The 23,973-nt window shown below is 36.9% G+C and overlaps 1 protein-coding gene across 1 annotated transcript; it reads left to right on the forward strand.

Moving 5' to 3' along the window:
- The first annotated feature begins 17,936 nt into the window (after positions 1-17,936).
- LOC114079323 (tripartite motif-containing protein 43B-like) lies at positions 17,937-23,675 on the forward strand. The gene is made up of 6 exons (XM_027920562.2): positions 17,937-18,347; positions 19,112-19,219; positions 20,543-20,755; positions 21,362-21,384; positions 22,144-22,241; positions 23,164-23,675. Exons 1-6 carry the CDS (start codon positions 17,937-17,939, stop codon positions 23,673-23,675), a joined length of 1,365 nt encoding a protein of 454 aa, XP_027776363.2.
- The last annotated feature ends 298 nt before the right edge of the window (positions 23,676-23,973 follow it).

The following is a 23,973-nucleotide window of genomic DNA, read 5'->3' on the forward strand; positions in this document are numbered from 1 at the left end:
AACTTCACAAAAAGCAGTTTTTTGTTTTTTTTTTTTTCTCTGTTCTGGGCAAGTTAACCCTTCAAGGACACCTGGGAAGGGGTGAGCTTTTTCTTCCCTTTCTTTCCTCCCCCTGCCAGCTGTTACCATGGAGCCCAGATTGTAACTTCCTTTATCTTAGAAATGTAGCCATCTCTGTGAAGCCCCAGCTCAAGGCCAGAGGCCTTGTTTACATATTTTGTGAAAAACTAGTAAGGGGGTGTCTAGCTTTTGGAGTGCTGATTTTCCAGCCAGTGGCCAAGTAAAACAGGACAATATGAAAAGAGGAAGTTTATCTACATTAAACTCTTTGGTAGAGATTCTTTTGCTGACAGTCCTAAAATCAGCCATGGTGAATATTCTGGAGAAAGTCAGTTAAGGCTTTTCTGTGGGTCAGGTAGGGAGGGGGAAGATGGGAAGGCGGGGCTGAGATCAGCTCCCATGGATCTTAGAATGAGGAAGGAGATGTAGGATAATAATGGGAAAGGGGTTTGGGGTTTTCCCTAGCAACAAAAACTTGAGCAGTAGAACAAGTAGAGCAGAGGGGAAGACAGGAGCGAATATCCCAAAAAGCCTGTAAGGGACAATTCTTACTAACCAGTTTTCAGTGATGACAATGCAACTTTAAAGGCCATTTTCACCAGATCTCTGATACCGGTCTGAGGGCCCTACTCAGCTCATTTGAGCTTTGGGTAAGCTGGTAAGAGGACCGGGTGTGGGCACTGACAGGAGGAGAGAGGGGTGAATGGGTGGAGAGATAACTTCAGTACCTGCTACCTCAGCAAGGGGGCAATGGTTTGAGGAAGGGTGGTGGTTTGGGTTTTTGATCTAGTAATTGGAGGGGAGAAAGCAGGTTGTTGAGTCAGGGGAGATGGTGGAGGGGTTGGGGCAGAAGGTTGAGGGTGAGGACCTATTCGAGCCAGGTGATAGGGTGGAGATTCATCAGCAGGGTCAAAAGTAGTGGATGAGTCCTGAGGAGGAGAAGATTGGAGATCGGTGGTTGTGGGGGTTGGTTTGCAAGCTAGAAAAATTTGTAGAGGTTTGTAGGAAGTGCAGATAACAGGATTGGATTGGAGCAAGAAGAAAGCCTGGACATAAGCAATCTCTACCCAATTTTTTTTTGAATGCTCACAGTAATTGTAGAGATCTCTTAGAATGGAGGGATCTAGGGACCCAAAAGGGGGCCATCTGCTTTGGTTGTCTAAGGGATAATTGGGCCAGGCCTGGGTGCTATATTTGATCAATGTTTTGGGTTTGATGTCAGGTGTTAAGGAGAGGGTTTTGAGGTTATCCAAGAGGCATTGTAAGGGAGAGTTGACCAGCAGAGAGGACACATTACCCATGTAATAGACTAGTATAAGGAGGAGGGAAGAGGACGCAAATGTAGTATAGGGGAGAAGGAAGGAGACGCAAATGTAGTATAAGGGCAAGGGAAAGAGATGCAAAGATAGTATAAGAGAGAAGGAGGAAACTGATTTATTGACAAAAGGGGTGTCCCTGCTACAGCCCAAAATCAGGAGTGCCTTAGTGGCAGGTTCAAGCTGCAGAGATTGGTCATCACCAAATCCTGACAGTCGAAGCTCTTGTCCTGAACAGAGCCAGAGCCATGGAAGACCTTGGCCAAGGCTTTTCTGGACCCCTCCTGGAGAGGCCAGATACTCCCAGGGCCGGAAAGAGGGAAAAGAGAGAGGCAGGGGAAGACAGAGGAAGGGGAGGGTAAGTGTCTCTCTAGCAGCCGAGTCTTGAAGGTGTGAGGACTAGGACTTTATTATAGCTACCGAAATCATGAAGGTCTGGGTGGGGTGTGATGTTCAGTTCTCTGTCGTGTGTTCCCAGAGGTTACACAGTCCTTTGAGGGAGACCTACAAAGCCTGTGCTGATAAACTACCAGCTGGGAAGGGGAAGGGGAATAATTTTGAACCCAGGAGTCTAATCTGCCCAAGGCAGGAGTCCCAGAGGGCCACTGTTGCCACAGTCCGGCTGTAGGCTGTAGCCAAATAACCGGGGGGTGATGAACAACTTGTGTACATTGATACAGCAGGAGTGGGAGCCGTTTATTATAGGACAGGAGGGGTATATATACGTTACACACAACTTATCTTAATTAACATAAACTAGATACAGCAATCAACCAATAAGGAATCTCCACACTTAATGGCTTGCTGGTGTTACTTCACAAACCACTCCCTCTGGCAAAATGCCAGGCACCATCTTGACTGGTTTACAGACCCTAACATTTCCCCCTTTTGTTTAATTTAAAAAACTACCATAGTGGTTTTTACACAAACACCATAAATAATCTGCTACAAGCAGAAGGGGAGGATACAAAATGCCACAATACCAAGCTAATTGATGGCTCCATGCAAGAAGCCCTTGGAAAAATTATACCAGCAATGACACCATTAGCAAAGATACCGAGTTACAATTTGTTGTAGATTACAGTTTGTTGTCTCAGTCCAGGTATAGCAGTGTCTCAATAGATTAACTCACAGTCCAGGTAAGTTCTGCAGGCAGCTAGCTTGATCCGAAGTCTCGTCCATTTTTCAGCCAAAGTTTCATCCGGTTTTCAGCAACACTGGAAATTCTTCCACCCTCATTCTCACCAGCACTGGGATGAAGGCAGGAACTCCGGCAATGCTGGCTAAAGAAAATCCTGTAGCATTCCACTAAGAAAACAACCTTCTGAACAATTTAGTACATTATCTCAAGGTTTTTTTACATTTGAAATAAGCCTTAATAGTGCTCATTACTCATTAGCTTCCAGGTGTGGGAGAACCATTGTAGTTACTGGCCTTGGAAATGATCAAACTGCAGGGACCTGGCTGTCTTCTGCCTGCAGCCCCAGATGGCCCCGGGGAGAGTCCAGGGAGTGTTCTGGACTCAAACTGCCACTGGGCACAGGGAGCAAGAGCCTGCTAGACTGTGCCTCCAGGTCAGGTTTGGATTTAGGCTCTCTTAGTGGTGTCCTGTTCCCCGGGCGGGGGAGCGGGGAAGAGCCGGCTGCCGCTGCTTGGAAAGTCCTTGCTGAGCCATGACCGGCTTGCGCGCATGGCAGCCGCCATGCCAATTCACGAACCAATTCACGCACCCTCCGGTAACAAAAATTATTCAGTAATAGCCTTTTGCTGCAACTTTTTTCCTGATAATCCTTCTTCTTCTGAACTTTCTTTTTCTTTTTGACTAGAGTTCCTGGGCTCTTATCAACACATGCCCTAACTATTCTTGGTTCCACTGGGGTGCCTCCTTCCCTTAGTAATTGACTTCTCACCCCTTCCATATTTTCTTCACAAAGACAATACAACATTTCAAGACAAAACAAGACACAAACATACTGTATCAATCTTCTCCATTTTTTCAAAATGGCCATTTTTCCTCTCGCCCTATCTGTCTAGGGACGAGCAGATTTGCTCCAGTCCTATCTTGGGATGGGCAGCGTTTTTTTGTCACTTACCCCAGAGTGTCTTGGGGATATATATACATTACACACAGCTTATCTTAATTAACATAAACTAGATACAGCAGTCAACCAATAAGGAATCTCCATACTTAATGGCTCACTGGCATTACTTCACAAACCACTCCCTCTGGCAAAATGCCAGGCACCATCTTGACTTGTTTACAGACCCTAACACACTATAGCCTTAAAGGCTGTGGTGGGGTGTTTTCCTCCCCGCTGGTGGGCAAAGAGGTTTGCCGGACAATCAATGGTCAAACCCACCATTGGGTTTAGGACTCCAGGAAGGGAAAACTCACCAATTGAAGGCCAGAGGTGGATAGAGTTCTGGCGGTTGAAAAAATGGGTTCAGGCTATGCAGTGAGTGGCACTTCTGAAGGAAGAGGGACCCAAAATTGGGTTTTAACTCTCTTCCTGGGTGTCGGCACCAATGAAAGGAAAGTGACCACAACATTCGGAGTGACCAATAGATCTTTATTGCAGCAGTGCAACAGAGGAGAAAAGAGATAAAGAGAAGTGGGGGGGGGGCGGCTGGGAAGGCTTTTATAGCCCTTTTGCTGTGCTGCCTAAATCTAACAGCTTCTCTGGGTTTGCAACCTGCCTCGTTGGCACACAAGGGGGTTAAGTGCTCGGCCTTGAGCACCAGGTTGAGTGTTCAGCCTTGAGCAGGGGGTTGAATGCTCAGCCTTGAGTGGGGTCGAGTGTTCAGACTTGTTGCAAACAGGTGATAAAGTACCAGACAGAGGGGGTTTGAGTGCGTGGGCTATCCTGCAGCTAACATTTGTTCAGCCTGCCCTGCAGGCAACATAGTTCAGCCTGTCCTGCATCTAACAGAAAGAATAGGATGTGTTGAGTTATAACAAAGCAGGTTAATGTAAAAGGAAGAGTTACAAATTGAAAAAGAATATCATTGATACAATGCTGAGAAAGGCGTTATATGAAGAACACACTGTGAAAAACAGATATTCAAGGAACTAATTGAGATGGTGAATTAGTAGCTGAAAAGAAAACCTGTGTGTAACAAAATTAAGCAAAGCAATGATAAGAGAATAACTGGAGTGCTTGCCCTGAACCCTCAATATAACCAGCAGAATCCAGTTTATTGCTCCAACTGTGGCTGAGGGTACTGTGGACTTGGAGGAACATCTTCCCACTATTCTGCTGTCATGTTCACTTTGGTTTATTGCTAATGACCAATGATTCAGGATTATGTGTTAAGGATATTACATGATGGAAACTGTACTACTTTCAAATCAGAAAATGTTATTTTGGCTTCCAGCTAAACTACTAATTGTATGTGTTATTGGGGTACAATTTCCTCATTTCTCTTTTTTTTTCCTTATATCTCTGGATGTTGTTAAATAAAATACATCAGAGGACATTGATTTGGACTGAGCTCCTACACTAAGCCTAACAGACCAAGCATGGTGCTGTTCTGCATGTTGGTAATCCCCGTGGCTCAAGAGGTCTTCAATTCTCAGGGGATATATATATATATCTCAGACTAAGTTTACAGAGTTTCACCACAGTATCTGAGCATCAGGTAAACATAGAATGCTCTATAACTCAGTAACCAATTAAGTTGTCTCTATATCTCACTTCCATCTTCTATAAATGCTGTTAGATAAAGTCCTGGGCTGGATTTCCCTGAAATTGTTTTAGTCTAGGGACTGTCTGATTTGAGAACTGCTTTTGTTCTATTATGTGTTGCACTGTTTTATTTATAATTGCTCACATAAATACTTTTGAATTTAATTAATATTTTCCTTTTGATTCATAGAAAGGCAAAATTTCAACAAATTTGGTCAAATAATCTAATTCACTTTATTTTCAACTCATGAATTTTATTTCATTTATAAATAGAGAAGTGTAAAAAGAAATGAAAACACAGAAATAGAGAAGCACTCTGCCATGTCTAGCAGAACAATTGGTTTTTATAAGATAGTTAGAGCACAAGCTAGGGAAGGGCATAAGACAATGTGAACTGATTAACATCACTTTGCTTTCCTTGTAAGGGTGAAAAGAACCCTTAATATTAACAGAACATTATCTTACTGTGTTGGATAAAAACTGGCCTGTTTAGGTGATTGGCCATTCTCTCCTGTTTTCTCAAAAGAGACTCCTATCCATATTATTTATTTATTTTTAAAATTGATTTTATTTTTTAAATACCCAACAGCAGAATGCATTACAATTCTTATTCCACATATAGAGTGCATTTTTTCATATCTTTGCATATAAAGTATGTTCACACTAATTCATGTCTTCATACATGTACTTTTTTTGCATTACAATTCTTATTAAACATATATACCACAATTTTTCATATCTCTGTATATAAAGTATGTTGACACTTACTTCATGTCTTCATACATGTGTTTTGGATAATGATGCCTATCTATTTTATTTAACAAATAAAATATATATTTTAAATGTAATTATTTATTATGTACCACTATACCAATTAAAAGTATGAAAATATTCAAGTGTCAAATTTTTATGGTTTTATTAGGTTAAATTTCCCATCTTGGATTCCTGTGATCTTTCCTTTGAAAGGTTGAGGGGGAAAATAATGCTGAGGCCAGTCACCAAGGCATATAATTTTTTGAGACCTCAAAATCTTTCAGTTGAGAACTCAGCACTTTAAAAGGATGCCTTTGGTTTAAGTTGGAAGTTTAAAGTCAGCATTTTCTTAATTGAGAAAAATCTAAGGAAGTACCATTTTGAGAGGAAAAAAGAGAGAAGTGGAACTAGAGGAAAATATAATGTGGAAAAGAGATCAATGATAATTATTTCCTTCAATAATGATTATTATTTTTTTGTACTAGGGATTGATCCAAGAGGCACCCAACCATTGAGCCACATTCCTAGCCCTTTTTATTATTATTATTTTTTATTTTGAGTCAGAGTTGCTTAGGCTGACTTTGAACTTGCAGTTCTCCTGCTTCAGCCTCCTTAGCAGCTGGGATTACAGGCATATGCCCCTGGTCCCTGCTCCTTCAGTACAGTTTTGGAGAAATAGCATTTGTTCATTCATGTGTTCCCATACACCATCCCCTTGGATGGATATCTTTCACCTTCTTCGTGCATTGTTATTCCATTTCCAAAGAAATCTGGGAAACATACATTTCTAAAGATATCTGGGAAACACCCATAAGTAATTTTACATTACCATAATTCTATTAATAAAAGAAAGAGAAAAAAAATCTCTGTTCATGGTTTATTACCATCTTCACTTTATTTTCAAGGTCAACTTTATTTTCAAGATTGTATATTTGTCTTCGTTGCCTGAGGTCCTGTCTTCCAAGTGATCCAGTCTGTTGGTGATGTTATGTATTGAGTTTTTTAATTGGCTTATTGTTTCTTTCATTTCATGGGTTTCTGGTTTTTTTTTTTTCCCCTCAATATCTCTATCTCTTTCTGGAAGTACTCTCTTGCAACCTGTATTTGCTCTCTTATCTCTTTGTTGGTGTGATCTATCTTTGCCTGTACTTGTTCTCTTATCTCTTTGTTGCCTATATCTGCTTACTTAGGTCATTCTTTAATTCACAAATCATTTTAGTTATGTATATTCTGAACCCCTTCTCTGACATTTCACCTACTGCCCTATCTATGGATTCTATTGTAGCATCTTGGTTTGGTTGGGGCACTTTCCTCCCTTGTTTTTTCATGATGTCTATGTGTCATCCTCTCTTGCAGTGTAGATCAAAGTTATTACAGCTTCTTCCCTATTGTCTTATGGTGTCCCCATAGATTAACAATACCTCACTTCTAAGGGAGAGATCAATATCACAGCACTCAATTTACCCAACATGCAGCCATATATCATTTAGCTTCTATTTTTACATTTACAGTCTTGTCATTATAATAAAAAATGATGAGTTTGGTTACCTTCTACCATATAGTTGAAAGGTTTGCATAATGGTTTACAGTTTCCAATGATGGAAGGGGGAATGTGGGGTTGGCTGAGATGTTTATGAGATAAAATGGTGAGAATATTGAGTATTAGATTATATAAAAAGTGAGAGGGTAATCATGAGAAGTTGGCTATTAGTAGGAGAAACAAGAGACAGGCAACCCCATGCAAGACCCTATGTTGCCTCAGCAACAGGATAACTGTTAGCACCCCTAGTAGAGAAACCACTGATGTAGCCAGCTCCCCAGGGACCTTGGTGATGTATTACCAGGTCCTTATTGTTATCCCTTGATAGAAGTGGTGCTATCCCAGTTTTGTGGTGATGGCAGCTTCAAGCCTATATGTACCCTGATGTTGGGCTGTGGAGCCACGTTTTGGTGAATAAGGAACCCCAGCATGGGTGGCTCTCCATGTATGGACATGGCCTCTCTTCAGGTCTCCAGGTGTGGGGTGGCAGGGCAGGCAGGTCTCTCCTCTGGATCCAAGAATCTCTTCTTTTACTACTTCTATTCAACATTATCCTTGAAACTCCTGCCTGAGCAATTAGACAGAGAAAAGAAATTAAAGGGATATGAATAGGAAAAGAAGAACTCAAACCATTACTATTTGCTGATGACATGATCTATATTTAGAAGATCCAGGAAATTCTGCCAAAAATCTTCTAGAACTAATAAATAAATTTGTCAAAATAGCAGGTCATAAAATCAACACTCTTACATCAAATACATTCCTGTACATCAGTGGTAAATCTACTGAAAGAAAAGTTAGAAAAACTACCCTATTCCCAATAACCTAAAGAAAAATACTTGGGAATCAATCTAATAAAAGAGGTGAAAGATCTCTACAATGAAAACTGAAGAACAACAAAGAAATTGAATAAGAGTTTAGAAGATGGAAGACCTCCCACGCTCCTGAATAGGCAGAATTAATATGAACAAAATGGCCATACTATCAAAAGGGCTATATATATTTAGCAAAATTTCTATTAAAACCCCAATGACATTCTTTATAAAGAAAGAAAAAGCCATCATAAATTTATTGGGCAAAATAAGAGGCACAGAATAACCAAAACAATCTTTATCAAGAAGAGTAAGGTAGGCACCATCACAATACCAGAACTTAAACTATGCTAAGAGATCATAACAAAAATGGCATGGTATTGGCAACAAAACAGACACATAGGCCAATGGTTTAGAATACAAGACATGGAGACAAACCCACATAAATATAGCTATCTCATACTAGACAAAGTTTCCCAAAATTTTCACTGGAGGAAAGATAGCCTATTCAACAAATGGTGCCAGGAAAATTGAAACTCTATCAGTAACAAAATGAAATTAAACACCAATCTCTCCCTCTATGAAACTCAACTTAAAGGGGATTAAAGATTTAGGCTCTACAGAGACCCTATGCTTAATAGAAGAAAAAGTAGGTCCAAATCTTGACCACGTTAATCTAGGCTCTAAATTCCTTAAAAAGACTCCCAAAGTGCAAGAAGCAAAGAATTAATAAATGAGATGTATTCAAATTAAAAAGCTTCTTCTCAGCAAATGAAACAATCAAGAACATGAAGAGAGAGGCTATAGAATGGAAGAAAACCTTTATCATGTGCACCTAAGATAGAGCTTTAATCTCCAGGATATAAAAACAACTCAAAAACTTAACACCAAATAAACAAATAACACAGTCAATAAATGAGCTAAAGAACTGAACAGACACTTCACAGAAGAAGAAATACAAATGATTACCAAATATATGAAAAAATGCTCAACATCTGTAGAATTAGAAAAATGCAAATCAAAACTACTCTAAGATTTTATCTCACTGTAGTCAGAATGACAATCATCAAGAATACAAGCAAAAATAAATGTTGGTGAGGATGTGGGCAAAAAGGTACACATACATTACTGGAGGGAATGTAAATAAGTGCAACCATTATGGAAAGCAGTATGGAGATTCCTCAGAAAACCTGACATGGAACCACAATTTGACCCAGCTATCTCACTCTTTGGTTTATACACAAAGGACTTAAAATCAGCATATTAAAGTTGTGTAGCCATATAAGAGCTCCACTCTCAAGAGCTGAAGGATGGAAACAACCTAGTTGCTCTTCAACAGATGAATAGATTTTAAAAATGTGATATATATACACAATGGATATTATTCATCCTTAAAAAATGAAATTACAATTGCTGGAAATGCATGGAGCTGGAGAATATCATGCTAAGTGAAATAAGTCAATCCCCCAAAAAACAAAGGCCAAGTATTTTCCTTGATATTAGGATAGTAATTTACAATAAGGGGAGGGGGCTGATAGAATGGATTAGGACGAGAGGAGTGAAGAGAGGGGAGGGCATAAGGACATAGGAAGAACAATAGAATGAATTGGATATTATTACCCTATGTACATACACGATTACTCGACTGGTGTGATTCTACATCATGTACAACTAGAAGAATGAGAAGTTATACTCCATTTACATATTATGTGTCAAAATGCATTCTACTCATGTATAACTAACTAGAACAAATTTAAAATTATTTATTTAATTCCTGTAGCATAAGTGATTCCAGATTTCGGCAGAGGAAAAAAAAAGAGTTATTTTCATTCCATGGGATAAATAGAGAAAAATCATCATATTTCACTTGCAATATGTCCCTTGTTGTAATTTATTTACTGTTATATATATATATATATATATATATATATATATATATATATATATATATATAAGTGAGTCCTTCTGATTTGATTTTATACTTGCCTTTCATCTGCTGGATTTGAACTATTCAAAATCTTCACCTACTATTTCATTCTATCTTCTGCAAAATATCACTTGAACCTATTAAATAAAACTAAAAAGGACAAGCATTATACCTCTTAAAGGATGATGTATCTCAAGGCCTTAGAAAAACCAGAAGAAACAAAACCTAAAGTGAGTAGATAGAAAGATATAATAAAGATCAGAGCAGAAATAAATGAAATAGAGATTAAAAGAACAATACAATACATATATGGAGCAAAGAGTTGGTTCTTTGAAAATATAAACACAATTGACAAACTTTAGCTAAATAATCAAAAGAAAAAGAAAATACCAAAATAAATAAAATTAGAGGAAATGGAAACATCACAACAAGATGCCACTGGAATTCAAAGGATGACTACAAAATATTTTTTTAAGTTATATGCCAATGAATTGGAATATCTTAAACAAATTTCTGAAAACATGTCCTACCGAGATTGAAACAAAATAAAGGGTAACTGTAAACACTGTGTGAAACAGAGATGGAACTTTCCACATAAAGATTACCCAGGAACAAGGATCCTAAACTGGTATTAGTAAAATATCAACTGAGAGTGTGTAAATAAACCTTGAAAACTTGATTGTGTAGATTTTGGTCAGTCTTAATTGCCCCCTCCATGTGGTATTCCCACCCTTATCCAACAGACACACTGGAGCAGGCCTGAGTTTAAAACTGTCAGTTTGGAGTTTTACTTTGAAAGATAATGAGACCAGAGTCACACTACTTCATGACCTGCAAAATAATAGCACTGATATAAAGAAAATATATCAAAAGAAGGTAAAATTCATCCAGATGTTTTAGTGTACACCTGGTAGTGGTTTAGGAGGCTCAAGTTAAAAAGACCACAAGTTCAACGCCAGCCTCAGCAACTTAAGGAGACCCTGTCTTTGAACAAAATATATGAAAGGGCTGAGTGTGTGCCAATGGTTGAGCACCTCTGGGTTCAATCCGTGGTACAACAAAACAGCAACAAGAACAAAAAAATAATGTAAACTTCAAAGCAAAATTACTTTCATCTTACTGAGATTCTCCCCTTGGAGCCACCTTCGGATAGTTTGGAGTTTGTTTGGTTTAGTAAAGCCAACATACTTTCTATTCTACATTTGACTAGAAGATTGTCCAGAAATACAGTGACATAAGAATTAACTTATTTCCCCATTACTGAAATTAAATATTTTATACAGACACATTAATAAAATCATAACTGCTGTTTTATTGTTCATTGTGTAGAAAATGTATGCTTTCCAGGTAAATAGACACATTTAATTGTTTGTTTGGTGGTAATAGGGATTTAAACCAAGGGTATGCTACCTCTAGGCTTTACCTATTTTTTTAAAAATTGATATAGGATCTTGCAGATATCTGAAACTTGTGATCTTATAGCCTCTGTCACCCAAAACATTGGACTGCAAATGTGTGCCACTGCCACTGGCTCAAATATATAACAAAAAAAATGTGTCTATGTTCAAGTCTTGGAGAGTTTTAATCATAAAAAAAATTGTCTCTAAATACATCTATAAATTGAAAATATTTCAGAGTCTGTATCTTTTTATTCTTATTTTAGTTGTTTTTATTTTGATGCATGAAATGCAATAAAATAAGCCAAATATAGAAAGACACCAAAATACCCTTCAAGAATCTCGAGTCTGAGTATAGTCCAAGAAGATATTATTGTTGAAAGAAGTTTTAATGAAATGAAGCTACATTATTATTATATTTAGTTTTTTGAAAGTTTGACTAGTTATACTCTCCAAATCTTGCTGAACATATAGAAATGTTGTAGGTATTTGCATACAACAAAAATGTGTCTTTCTTTAATGTATAAATTCTATAAAACTTATCACCAATCACATTATAGGCTGACAGAAAGTTATCACACCATGAAATTCTCCCTTACCTCACAAAAAAAATTATTAGTGAATGGTTTGAAAAATGTTATTTTTATTATAAATGAGAGATTCTAGGTAGAATTTTTCAAAATCATAATTAAGGTAGTTTTAGAAAACAGATATTACACATTCAAGTTTTTTATCTTTTTCATCTCTATGACAGGGTCTGCTTGTTCACTACACCTTATTATTGAGCATTTATTTATTTATTAAGTTTTAAGAACCATTCTATGCATCAGTGAAACAATTCATATCAATAACTAAATAAACAACAAAACGAGTTAAGCCAGCAGCTTTCAAAACTCTGAGGTTGTTTAGTGGGTGTAGTAGGGTTGTCCAAGAAACCAAATAAGTCTATATGTTCAAATCTATATCCATATGGATATGTATATAAAAATGTTAACTAGGTTAGATTGACTTATTAGATTAGATTGACATATTAGATTATATTAGATTTATTAGATTAGATTGATTTATTAGATAAGATTGACTTATTAGATTAGATTGATTAATTTCCTTTGATCTGATCACTAAATATTGTTTTTCTTTTTCCCCTCCTTAGGTAATAGGGAAGAAAGCATTAACTGAATTACGCTAAAATAAGAATAGTTGGATAATATCATGATTCAAAGATTATTAACAGATGAAGAAATTTTTTTTTAATGGTCATTAAGCCCTCTGTAATGGCACACACCTGTAACTTTAGCAGCATAGGAAGCTGAGGAAGAAAGATCACAAGCCAGCCTCAGTAAATTAGCAAGGACCTAAGTAATATAATGAAACTCATGTTAAAACAAAAAATAAAGATTTGGGTATGTGTTTTTGTGTTTAAACACTTCTGGATTTGATGTCTACTTAAAAAAATTGTTAATAAATTTTAGAGAAACAAAATTTGAAGCAGCATAAATTTAAAAAGAAATCACTTGACCATTTTACATTGGTACTAATATTACCTGTATTATTTCTTTTTCTCCCAAATTCATACCCTCCTTATTGTTGCTTTTCAATCTTCCATTCTGTGCAATCACCATTTTCATATTTCCAAAATGATATTCACAGTTTATGTGAGGGGGCAGGGAGATACTAGAAGTTAAACCAAGAGGTACTTTACTACTGAGTCACATCCTGAGCCCTTTTTTATTTTTTGAGATAGTGTGTCTTGCTAAGTTGCTTAGGGCCTCTCTAAGTTGCTGAGGCTGGCTGACTCTTCCTGTTCGGCCTCCTGAGTTGGTGGCATTGCAGGCATGTACCACCATGCCCAGTTTCATGTGTTATCTTTATACAGAATGTGGTTCCAGGATGAGCAAATTTTCTCTGGAGTGGAGAAACCATTTGCATTGTCAAATTTGCTGGGCAGATGATTTCATATTCTTGGACCAGATGGACAAATCCAATGTTAGTTTTGATAAGAAACATCTTTTTTGAACATAATATGCACATATGTTTCTGCCCTTCATTCCAAATCTTTACTCAATGCATGCAGTAACAAGGGTAGCACTCTGGAGATCCCTACATTTTCATCGTCAAGGACTTTTCCTCCAGTTAGCAAGCTGCCATCAATAAATAGTTTAGGCATGGGGGAAAAAGTTTCTATTATCAACTGGATATCTGGAATATACAAGACTATATAGCTGAATAATTGTTGAAAGCTTGTTTAATAAAACATGCTTCAAGGCTGGGTTATGGCTCAGCGGTAGAGCGCTCGCCTAGCATGGGCGAGGCCCTGGGTTCCTTCCCTAGCATCACATAAAAATAAATAAATAAAGATATTGTGTTCAACTGCAACAAAAAATAAAAAAAGCATTGAATTAAAAAAATGCTTCAATATTTTACTATATGCATCTATATGAGTTAGTTTCTGTTTCTGTAATATAGATAGCTTGCTTTTCATAGCAAAAGATTATGATACAAAGAACATCTAGGTAAGCATTTCTGCACCTCTCTCTTAATGAATGTAGTGTACTGCTTGGAGTCTTCTTTGTACTCTGGGAGACAGAGGAATCCCAACTTTATCTTCTTCATGGTTCCGGCCTGCAGGCTTGCAGTGGGGAGGGAAGGTGAGATCTGGCAGACTAGACCCTTCACCCTCCATCTTCTGACAGAAAGAAGGGCAGGCAGAGAGGAAGACTGACCTGGGTGGGACAGCCTTACAATTAATGCCAAAGGTACTTTAGTCCAGAGACCCCATGGAGGTGACAACAGAGAAGAGGAGGGTTAGCAGGTGGGCGCCTTGCTGCTGGGATGTTACAATCTGCCTCTTCACAGTCACTGTCCAGGCCTCAAGATCTCTCATAGGCACATGCCTATTGTTGTGTGTCCATTAATATTTTTCGGTGCTGTTTGGGAGATCTGCTACTGAAAAGATCGTTATCCTTTTGGATATCCTTTAAGATTTCTAAATCTTTATTGGAACAAGGTTTAACCCAGACATAACTATTAACCATTTCTGAGGCAAATATTTTCTTTTATCCTATAAAAGTTATGAATATTTTCTAATAATATATATTATTTTGTTAGAAGATACTATCATATACCAAGGAAAGGATGATACTAGAAAAATTAGTAAAACAATAGAAAATAAATTTGGGGGGGCATTTTTAAAAATCATGGTCCCCAGGAAAGATGAGTTTTGCCTTTGGAATCCAAGATAATTTGTTAAAAGCACAATTGTTCAAACCCAATACAATCATTCTCCTGAAATATAAAAACATTATAATAAAAGGTTTAGAGATCAGGTAACATTTCCCATGTATCCCAAAAATGTGGCATAGTCAGAGCTAAATCATTAGTTGAGGAATGCATAAAAGGGTTGGGGTTGTGGCTCAGTGGCAGAGAGCTCACCTAGCATGTGTGAGGCACTGGGTTTGACCCTCAGCACCACATACATATAAAAAATAAAGGTATTGTGTCTACCTATAAGTAAAAAATAAATATTAAAAAAAGAATGCATAAGAAAATGGAGGTATCCATGTTAAATTCAATTATCAAGTTTTGGGAAAGTTGGGACAAAAACTATTTCTTTTAAAGTATTCCTTGCTACTTTATACACTACTATAATTTTGTTGTTGTTGTTGTTGTTGTTACAATTCAATTTGTGTAAGTAGTTAAAGAAATTTTGGGACACTTTCTTGGGAATAGGCTCTAGAGTCAAAAAACATGGGTGTCAACACATGCTTTCACTTTACAACTTGTGCCCATAGCACCAGGCTCATAATTTTGACTAGTACCTTTCAATGAGATCTTTTTAAATTTTAGTTGATATTTCATATTTGTGGAACGAAAGTAAGAAAACAAGTTGAGGCCCATATATGTAATGTGCACGTTTGAAATGTGTAACTAGCTAGTAAAATGTTAATGAAATTTTTTATTGTTCTATTTTGAGACATATTGTATATTCTCATAACAAGAAAAACTTGCCTGGAGTTTGCCAAGGAATAGTGAGCCCTGTCCACTGTGGAAGAAAAGGAAGAAAAAGCTGTGTAGCCCCTGGCTCAGGCAGGGAACTTGGGACTCAAGACATTAGGAGGAAATTTAGGAGCCAGAAAACCTTACAAACTTCTATGCCAGTGGGATCACTGTGGTTAGACAGGGTGTGTCTGGAGTGTCAGGATGTTTCAGGAAGTTTGTGGGAGGTGGTGTTATAAAGGTTTGTTGATCAAGATTAACCAAAGTGTTAAATCAGTCTTCTCTATTTTGAAATTAAAAACCCATCCTAGCCTAATCTACCTTACTAATCTAATCACTTATACAATCTTAATCACTCATACTAATTCCTATTGGAAGCTCTTGAAATCTAATCACTTGGAGAACTGGGTGTGGTCTTCAGAGCCTCTATAAAAAGAAAGAGCAGGAGGAGCTAGTCTCATTCCTCTCCAGATCAAAGTAGTTTCAGAACTCACCTGGCTTTGCAGACCCCTGAAAGACATCAGTTCTACTATGTGAAGCACTGATCCCCAGACAGATTTCATATTACCTCTACAGTAAGCATTGGTGAGACAATAGACACATTCCTTGGGTGAGTATATAATTTACAAATGAGATGTTCCTATTATTATTATTATTTCTTTTTTGTACCAGTGATTGGAGCCAAGGGTGCTTAGCCATGGAGCCATATTGCCAGGCTTTTTTGTATGATTTATTTTGAGAAAATGTTTCCCTGTATTGCTGAGGTTTTCTTTGAATTTTCCTTATGCCTGCCTCAGCTTTGGGTGTGGCTGGGATTACAGGCCTGCACCATCATTCCTGTGCAACTATTTTCTGAAACAAACAGATCTTCAAAAATGTATAAATCTGTAAACTAAAATCATTGGAATGAATTGATGTTTTTTGCTTAGTTAGGAAAAATACCTCCTTTTCTAGAAGCTATTTTTAAATTAAACAAATTGGTCATCTAATCTTACTACATGAATTTCCTTTTTTTTTTTTTGTATTCCTTGGTTTGTGCATATGAATAGTAAGGAAAAAAAAAAACTGCCAGACATCTTATAGTTTTGTATTTGGTATAAATTCTATAAATTGGTTAGGAAAATTTTGTTCTATAAACAGATCTTACATGTATTATATACTACTTTACAAATAATGAAAATGTATTCTCAATATATAACTAAATAGTGCATAAAATGACTCAGAAAATATTCCTCTTGGTTGTGGTAATATTATCTCTTCAGAGGTTGGTTTATTGACTTAAATTCTAAAGAAGCAAAGAAATGTATAGGCCTGCAGGAAAGTGACACTGGCTATCAGAAAGAAACCTGAGTATAAGGGGAAAGGCAATTTGTAATTATATAATATAGAAATTATGACATCAATTTTTAGTTTTTGCAAAATTAATTTTTTTACATGATAATTAATGGTTTTTTACAATGTGCTTGGGGGAATATTTTAAAGGACTGAGAGATATTACCATTCCCATTTTCTTAATTATTGGTCTGTTTGAATTCAGGCATGTAGATAATAGACATATAAAGAGAGATTCAACAGTTTAGTATATTCAAATGTAAAGATGCTGGATGAAATATCCAATTTGACAAAGTTCACTTTAGTCTTTATTAATTTTTACATATCTAGAAGTTGATTTTTGGGTGGGGATCCATTTCAGACAACAAAAGACATCAAAGGGAAATTTTGGTCATAGTTTTTTTTTTTTTTTTTGCATTCTTATCAATGGATTACAAGAAAAATATTTTCTGGATTATAAGTGAAATAACACATGCAGATATGCAGATGAGTGGCATTGTGCAGTGCATTTTATTAATGCATTTTTAAAACTTATAATTTATTTATAAGGATGTGACCCTAAACATGATAACCTCAATTTGCTAGACAATCTCTGAAACAATCAACACAAAAGAGAATTATTGGTGATTGAATTACCATTAATGATTAAAAAGATAATGTGTTAGTTGTTACCTTATTGTAATGTTAATCAAAAATTTGTGTTCTGGCTACAATACTTACTAGTAAAGATGTCAGAGGCTTCATCAAAATAGAATAGTTATGAAGTTAAAGACAATAACAAGGTTAAAGCTCAGGCACATGCCCTTTACTTAACCAAGGACTAGAAATGAACATTAGGATTATTTCATTTCACTTCAGACTTATGCCCTGGAGTTATATATTGAATCAAATTCCTAAAAGTCAAACAATTAGGGAGAAATTGTACCTCAAGAAATAGGGTACATTTATGGGGGGAGAATAGGGCTTGGCATAATACAATAGGTAATCTATTCTAATTATGTATTCTGATCCAAGTAGATGTGTGTTACTGAATGAGAACTTGAGCACAATTTTGTTCAGGCCTTTCTCTCTTCAAGAATAGATGAAAAAATTCTCCTAGTTTTCTTCCCTCAGAAAAATGGAATCAGAAATCCCACGACCCTTCCAAAAAGAACTCACCTGCTCTCTCTGCATGAACTACCTTATGGACCCAGTCACCATAGGCTGTGGGCACAGCTTTTGTTGGCCCTGTCTCTGCCTTTCCTGGGAAGAAGCCCAAATTCCTGCCTGTTGCCATGTGTGCCAGAGGCCATCACAGCAGAGAGACTTCAAGCCAGATATTTGTGTGAAGAGGATGTCTTTACTTGCCAGACAAGCCAGTCTAAGGCAAATCCTGAGCTCCAAGGAACACATATGTGTGACCCATCAGGAGACAAAGAAGATCTTCTGTGAAGAAGACAAGAACCTGCTCTGTTTGCTTTGTTCCAACTCTCAGGAGCATAGGGGTCACAGACACTGTCCCACTGAGGAGGCTGCTGAGGAGTACCGGGTAAGTGATGGTCCTCATGATGATTAATCCAGTCTTTACCAAGGGCCTAATAGGAAGCAGATACCATATAAGACAAAAAGATAGAGATATCAATAGAATATGTAAATATACCTGTCTTTGTGAGGCTAGCATTCAATGGGAGGCCAATAAAGTCAACAAATATCATTTCCGTGTAAATTTAGCAGAATTAGGCTAAGACATCTTAAAGTCCCCATTTTCAAAAGGTCACTGGTGACCAAGAGTATATAAAAGATGATTTTTTTTTTTTTTTTTGATACTGGGACTTTAACACAAGGTTGCTTTACTACTGAGTCATATCCCTAGCCATTTTTATTTGTTATTTTTGGGATAAACCCTCACTAAGTTGCTTAGGGCCTTACTAAATTGCTGAGGCTTGCCTCAAACCTCTGATCCTCTGGACTTAGCCTTCCAAGTCCCTGGCATTTACAGACATGCAACACCTTGACCAGCTGAACAAAACCTTTATATTGGAAACACATTTAGTAATACTAGACAAATATGAAGGAGATCAACAGGAGAGAAGCATTAGAAGATACAAATGATGAGACAAAATGCCTATCTGAAAGGTAGCCAACTTCATAAAATTTCTTAGTCTGTTACATAATAGAAACTTAGGAGGTGAAACAGGCACACAGGTGAATTTTATTCTCATTAAAGTACTTTTATTTTACATCCCTTAACTCCCTCCATCTGTTAGGGTCTGAAATGTGTATATCTGCTTTACATCGATATTTCCCTTACAGGAGAAGCTATTGAAGCAAATGAGATCATTAGGGGGAAAAATCCAAGAAAATAAGAGAAATCTGAATGAGGAGAAAAGAAAAATTCTAACATGGGATGTAAGTATCAGAGTTATTGCCTTAGGAAACAGCTTGAGACAGTTGTGCTACAAATTTCCCCTTTAAGAACATGTGCAGAGGGCTGGGGCTGTAGCTCAGTGGCAGAATGCTTGCCTAACATTTACTGGGTCTTGGGTTCTATCTCTATGTAAGGCAAAATGAACTAAAGTCATCATGTGACCTAAGGGTCCTCTGTACAACAACAGGAGAAATAATTTTGCCTTTCAATGTGAGTTCACACTTACTATTTCTAGACCCTGTATTAACAGCCACAAAAAGTGACATCAAAACAAGCTCAGCAAATGGTAATATGAAGGAACATACAGGGATTTGAAGACATTCAGTAACCATTAAGGAGCTCAGACAAAATTTCTTAAATCTAAGATCAATTTGAGTTTTGACAGTTGAATCAGTATTGAAGACCTGTCATAGTTATTTAAGGCAGAAGCTGAGGTAGGAGACGAATTGTAGAAATTCAAGAGCATATAATTGTGCATTCAATGTATTTCTTGCTGATCAGGACAATGAGCTCTTGGAGATAGAAAGGAGGTGTGAACAGCAAAATGGGAAGTGCACCTGTGCTGCTGAAAAGATTGCACAGGAGCCAAACAGTATGGGTTCAAGGAGAAAATAGAACATATTAAAAAGCTGGGGAATGGGGAGACACAACACAAAGGCCTGGTAAGTGGGAGTGGATACTGAGAGGAGATAGGCAATGAAATGAGGATTAATGTTCTTAATGTAACAGGGCAACCGCAGGTAAGAGCCTGCAACCTCAGGTAAGAAGGTAAAGTTCAGGAGGGTACTAATGCTTTTGAAACCTTAGGCTTAGATGCTTTAGGAAGCCCTTATTGTGTAGCTTCTAATCCTGAATGTAATATGCAATATTTCTGAAAGTTCTACATGGTCAGGTTATAGACGTGGAGAGATTTGAGATTAGAAACTAACATTAAATAAAAATCTCACGTAATGATAACAACGTCAATGATTTAAAAGTAGTCTTTCAGATTTGAAGGGTATATAAAGGAATTACCTATTAAAGAGAATTTTCCAGGTATCTCAGAAACTTGCTAAAGATAAGCACTTTTAAAAAATTTCTGGATGGACACATTTTGAGGAAAAGTAGATTGCTCTTATTTATTAATAGAGGAAAATAAATAAAAAATCGTGGATTCTGAGAATTGGGAGGACCTGAATTGAGGATATATATAGCTGATTGGTAGAGGAATGAGCCAGAGAGAAACAGGTGAGGGTTAAGGAAGGAAGGAGGTTACAGTTGTCCTGAGTGTGTGACCCAGGAAATTCACATCCCTGCAGAGTTATGTACGTCATCAGGAAAACATGATCAAGACCGAGTACAGGAAGCTGTACCCGGTCCTCTGCATGGAGGAACAAAAGCATTTGGAGAGACTACAAAAGGAAGATGAAAATATTGTAGAGCAACTCAAGAGAAGTGAAGCTAAAATGGTTCAAACTGAGAAACACCTAAAAGGAATGTATGAGGAGCTGATGAGAATGTGCCATAAATCAGGGGAAAAGCTGCTACAGGTAAAGACTTTGTTGGTTTTAAACTCCATCTTCTACACATCTTTAGTCTTCATTGTCTCTTCAGTACTAAAAATATATTTTGCCACCTTCCATACTTCTGATGGAGGCCATTCCACAAATGGGCTTAACAAACTAATTCCTAACTATGAACAAGTTGTACAGAATTGTAAGAGTAGCATCCCCAGAGAATAATCTCTTCTAAAATTCTGATTTATCTTATTTCTAATAACAATATTATTGTGGACATTTTATTTTTGTCTCAAATGAGCAATATTTGGAGAAAGGTAACATTTCCTTGGCCATTCATTGTCTTTGCATATCCTGAATTTAAGTCGGCTCCATTTTGGAATACCTCAGCTGTTAGGAAAAAGTCCTTGGAAAGACCTATTGACAGAGAGCTGATGGTCACAGCAGTGCCCACTTACTGTGGTTACCATGTCTTTTACTCACTCCTAGGGTTCCAAATGCATCAAATTTAGACGATATCTATGTGTTGTACTGGGATTATACTTTAGAAAGGAAAAGAAAATCCAATTTAAGTGACTTGAGCATGGTTGTGATTGGTATTTTGGAAGGATTCTTATCTTTTTTTTTTTCTCCTTACAGGATTTGGGAGACCTATTGATAAGGTAAATTTGGCTTTCAATGTGAACTGAAATGATAGGAGGGCTGTGAAAGATATAAAACTTTTTTTCTAACAAAATAAAGCCATTATATATTAGATGAGGATTAATTATGACACATAAGCAAAGACTAAGAATTATCTGTAAATACTGAAAATGACCCTCAATTAAGAAATGGATATTCTGCCACAGACCCATGTGGAAAATAAACATCGACTGGCAGAAGAGAGGATAAGAATTCATCAGAAGTTAGAATATTGAGGAAAAATGATTTTTCATCCATACCTGTCAAAGTGGTATCACTGGTTCCATAATTAAAGAACATTTGAAAATTATATCAAATATATGTATTATATTGCATTATAAATGTATATGCATAATTTTAGTATATAGCACATTATCTAGTGTTCTCAAAAACTTTTGAATACAAGTATGTGTGTATGTGTTTTACTGCACATAATTTCTGCCCTGCAGAATTTGCTAGAAGGCAGCTACTTGCAATTTTAGGATTCAAAGCCATAAAAATCTTTAGCTACATAGACTATTTTTTTCCAGGTAGTAGATGAGTGAGGCAAGTACCTTTGGGTGCATGAAAGCAAAGAGAAAAGAAGGAATAATACCCTAAAAATGGTACAGTTGTAGAAGATATTTATGGGAGTAATTCACAAGGGGGGAGCATTTTCAGTTGCATGCGTATGTCTTTCCTCAAGCACTGTGGTGAATTCTTTAGCACTCAAATGACTAACTACATTCTCCTTCTTCTAGGAGTGAGACAGTGCAACAGCATATGCCCCATCCTGTGAGACCAGTGCTCAGCATAAAACCCATCACAGGACTGATAGACAGGCTCAACCTCTGTCGTGGTGAGTGTCAGCCCACTGGTTGGACTGACTATGGAGAGTGAAGTTCAGGAATAGTTTTCTATTGAGATTGTTTCCCCCTTTATTGATCTTTCATTTAAGAGAGAAAAGGCATCTGTCCAGGACAGGTATTTAAATGATAGATGATGATAGAATAGGTATTTATAAATAACCGTGCTGCCATAATATAGACAAAAGTAAGAGAAAGTTAGTGGATTAATAAATCCATTCGCATTTCTAATGAATTACTTGTAAAAAAAAAAATGCACTTTGTGCAGTGGCACATGACTGCAATTCCAGGAGCTTCGGAGTCTGAGGCAGGAGGATTGCAAGTTCAAAGCTACTTGGTGAGGCCCTAAGGTTCTATCTCCAGTACCCAAAAAACAACCAAAAAAAAGCCTCCCTCCTCTTTATAATTCATGGATTTTTCACAAATTTTATTATTATACATATATTTTTATATTTTGAATTTGAATCTGTTATTTTTCTAGCTAGAACAGCCTTTGTAGTCTTGGCCTACTTCTCAATGAAATGCTATACTGTCTTATCAGAGATAATTTAGTTTTACTTTTTAAACTTAAATTTGTTTTTAACTGATACACAAAAGTAGAAATTAGAGATATCTATGGACTTCTGTGTGATATTTCAATGCATATATATATATATATATTGTATAATATTTAACTCGAGTTAAACATCTATCTCCTTAAACATTTATCATTTTTGTTTTTGGTAAAAACATGCAAACTACTTTCTTATAGCTTTTTTAAATGTACAGAACATTATGGTTTTCTAAAATCATACTACTGCATAATACCACACAAGAAGTTACTATTAGCTAATTATAATTTTATACTCATTGATCAGTCTTTTCCCCTGATTTTTTACAATAAATTTTGACTGGAGTATTCTTTTCTTTTCACAGTGGAAATTTCCCTCAGTAATGAAATAAGCAATCATAATATCAGGCTTTTTGAGGATGTGAGAACATTTGTACTTAGACAAGACCATCAAGATGCATCTCTGAATTCTGACAGATCCAACTATTTTGCTGCATGGGGAGCACATATCTTCATCTCTGGGCAACACTACTGGGAGCTGGATGTGGATAACTCTTGGGACTGGGCGGTGGGAGTCTGTAAATTGTCCTGGAAAAATATTGGCACTATGCTTGCCACTAAGGAAATATTCCTCCTCCTGTGCATGAAAGAAGGTGATCATTATAGAATTTTGACCTCTCCCCCGGTGACTTGCCAATATATAGAGAAGCCTCTGGGCCGGATTGGTGTGTTCCTTGATTTTAAGAGCAAAAGTGTGAGTTTTTTGAATGTTGCCATGAGTTCCCTTATATGGACATACCCTGCTGGTTCCTTGAATTTCCCTGTCAGGCCTTTCTCTTTAACTGGCCACATGATCAGGGATAAGTCAGGAGCTTGATTGTCTGGGAACTCCATGCCTAAGCAAGTCCTCAGTTGAAGAAAATAAATAATACTGTACACTCTTTTACTGTTTTTCTACTTTATTGTAACCTCATTTTATTATTAAATATGAAGATAATGTGAAATGCAAATTTTGGACTATTTTAAATTCAGAGCATCTCTTTTGGCCCATTATCTAAAGTATAATCTGTGCTCGCTAACCTGGTTTGTGAGCTTACTGGTGTTCTAAATATACAGAGATGTGTATTTCTAGTTTAAGGATCTAATAAAAGGAATGAAGTTTACACATTGTGAAC

Source organism: Marmota flaviventris, chromosome 9, assembly GCF_047511675.1.
Source record: "Marmota flaviventris isolate mMarFla1 chromosome 9, mMarFla1.hap1, whole genome shotgun sequence".
NCBI classification, from domain to species: Eukaryota; Metazoa; Chordata; class Mammalia; order Rodentia; family Sciuridae; genus Marmota; species Marmota flaviventris.

Coding starts and splice junctions, on each gene's coding strand:
- LOC114079323 (XM_027920562.2), top strand. CDS start 17,937: ATGGAATCAGAAATCCCACGACCCTTCCAAAAAGAACTCACCTGCTCT. Junction 19,220..20,542: donor CATGGGATGTAAGTATCAGA/GTTATTGCCTTA, acceptor GTACGTCATCAG/GAAAACATGATCAAGACCGA. Junction 20,756..21,361: donor CAGGGGAAAAGCTGCTACAG/GTAAAGACTTTG, acceptor TTCTCCTTACAG/GATTTGGGAGACCTATTGAT.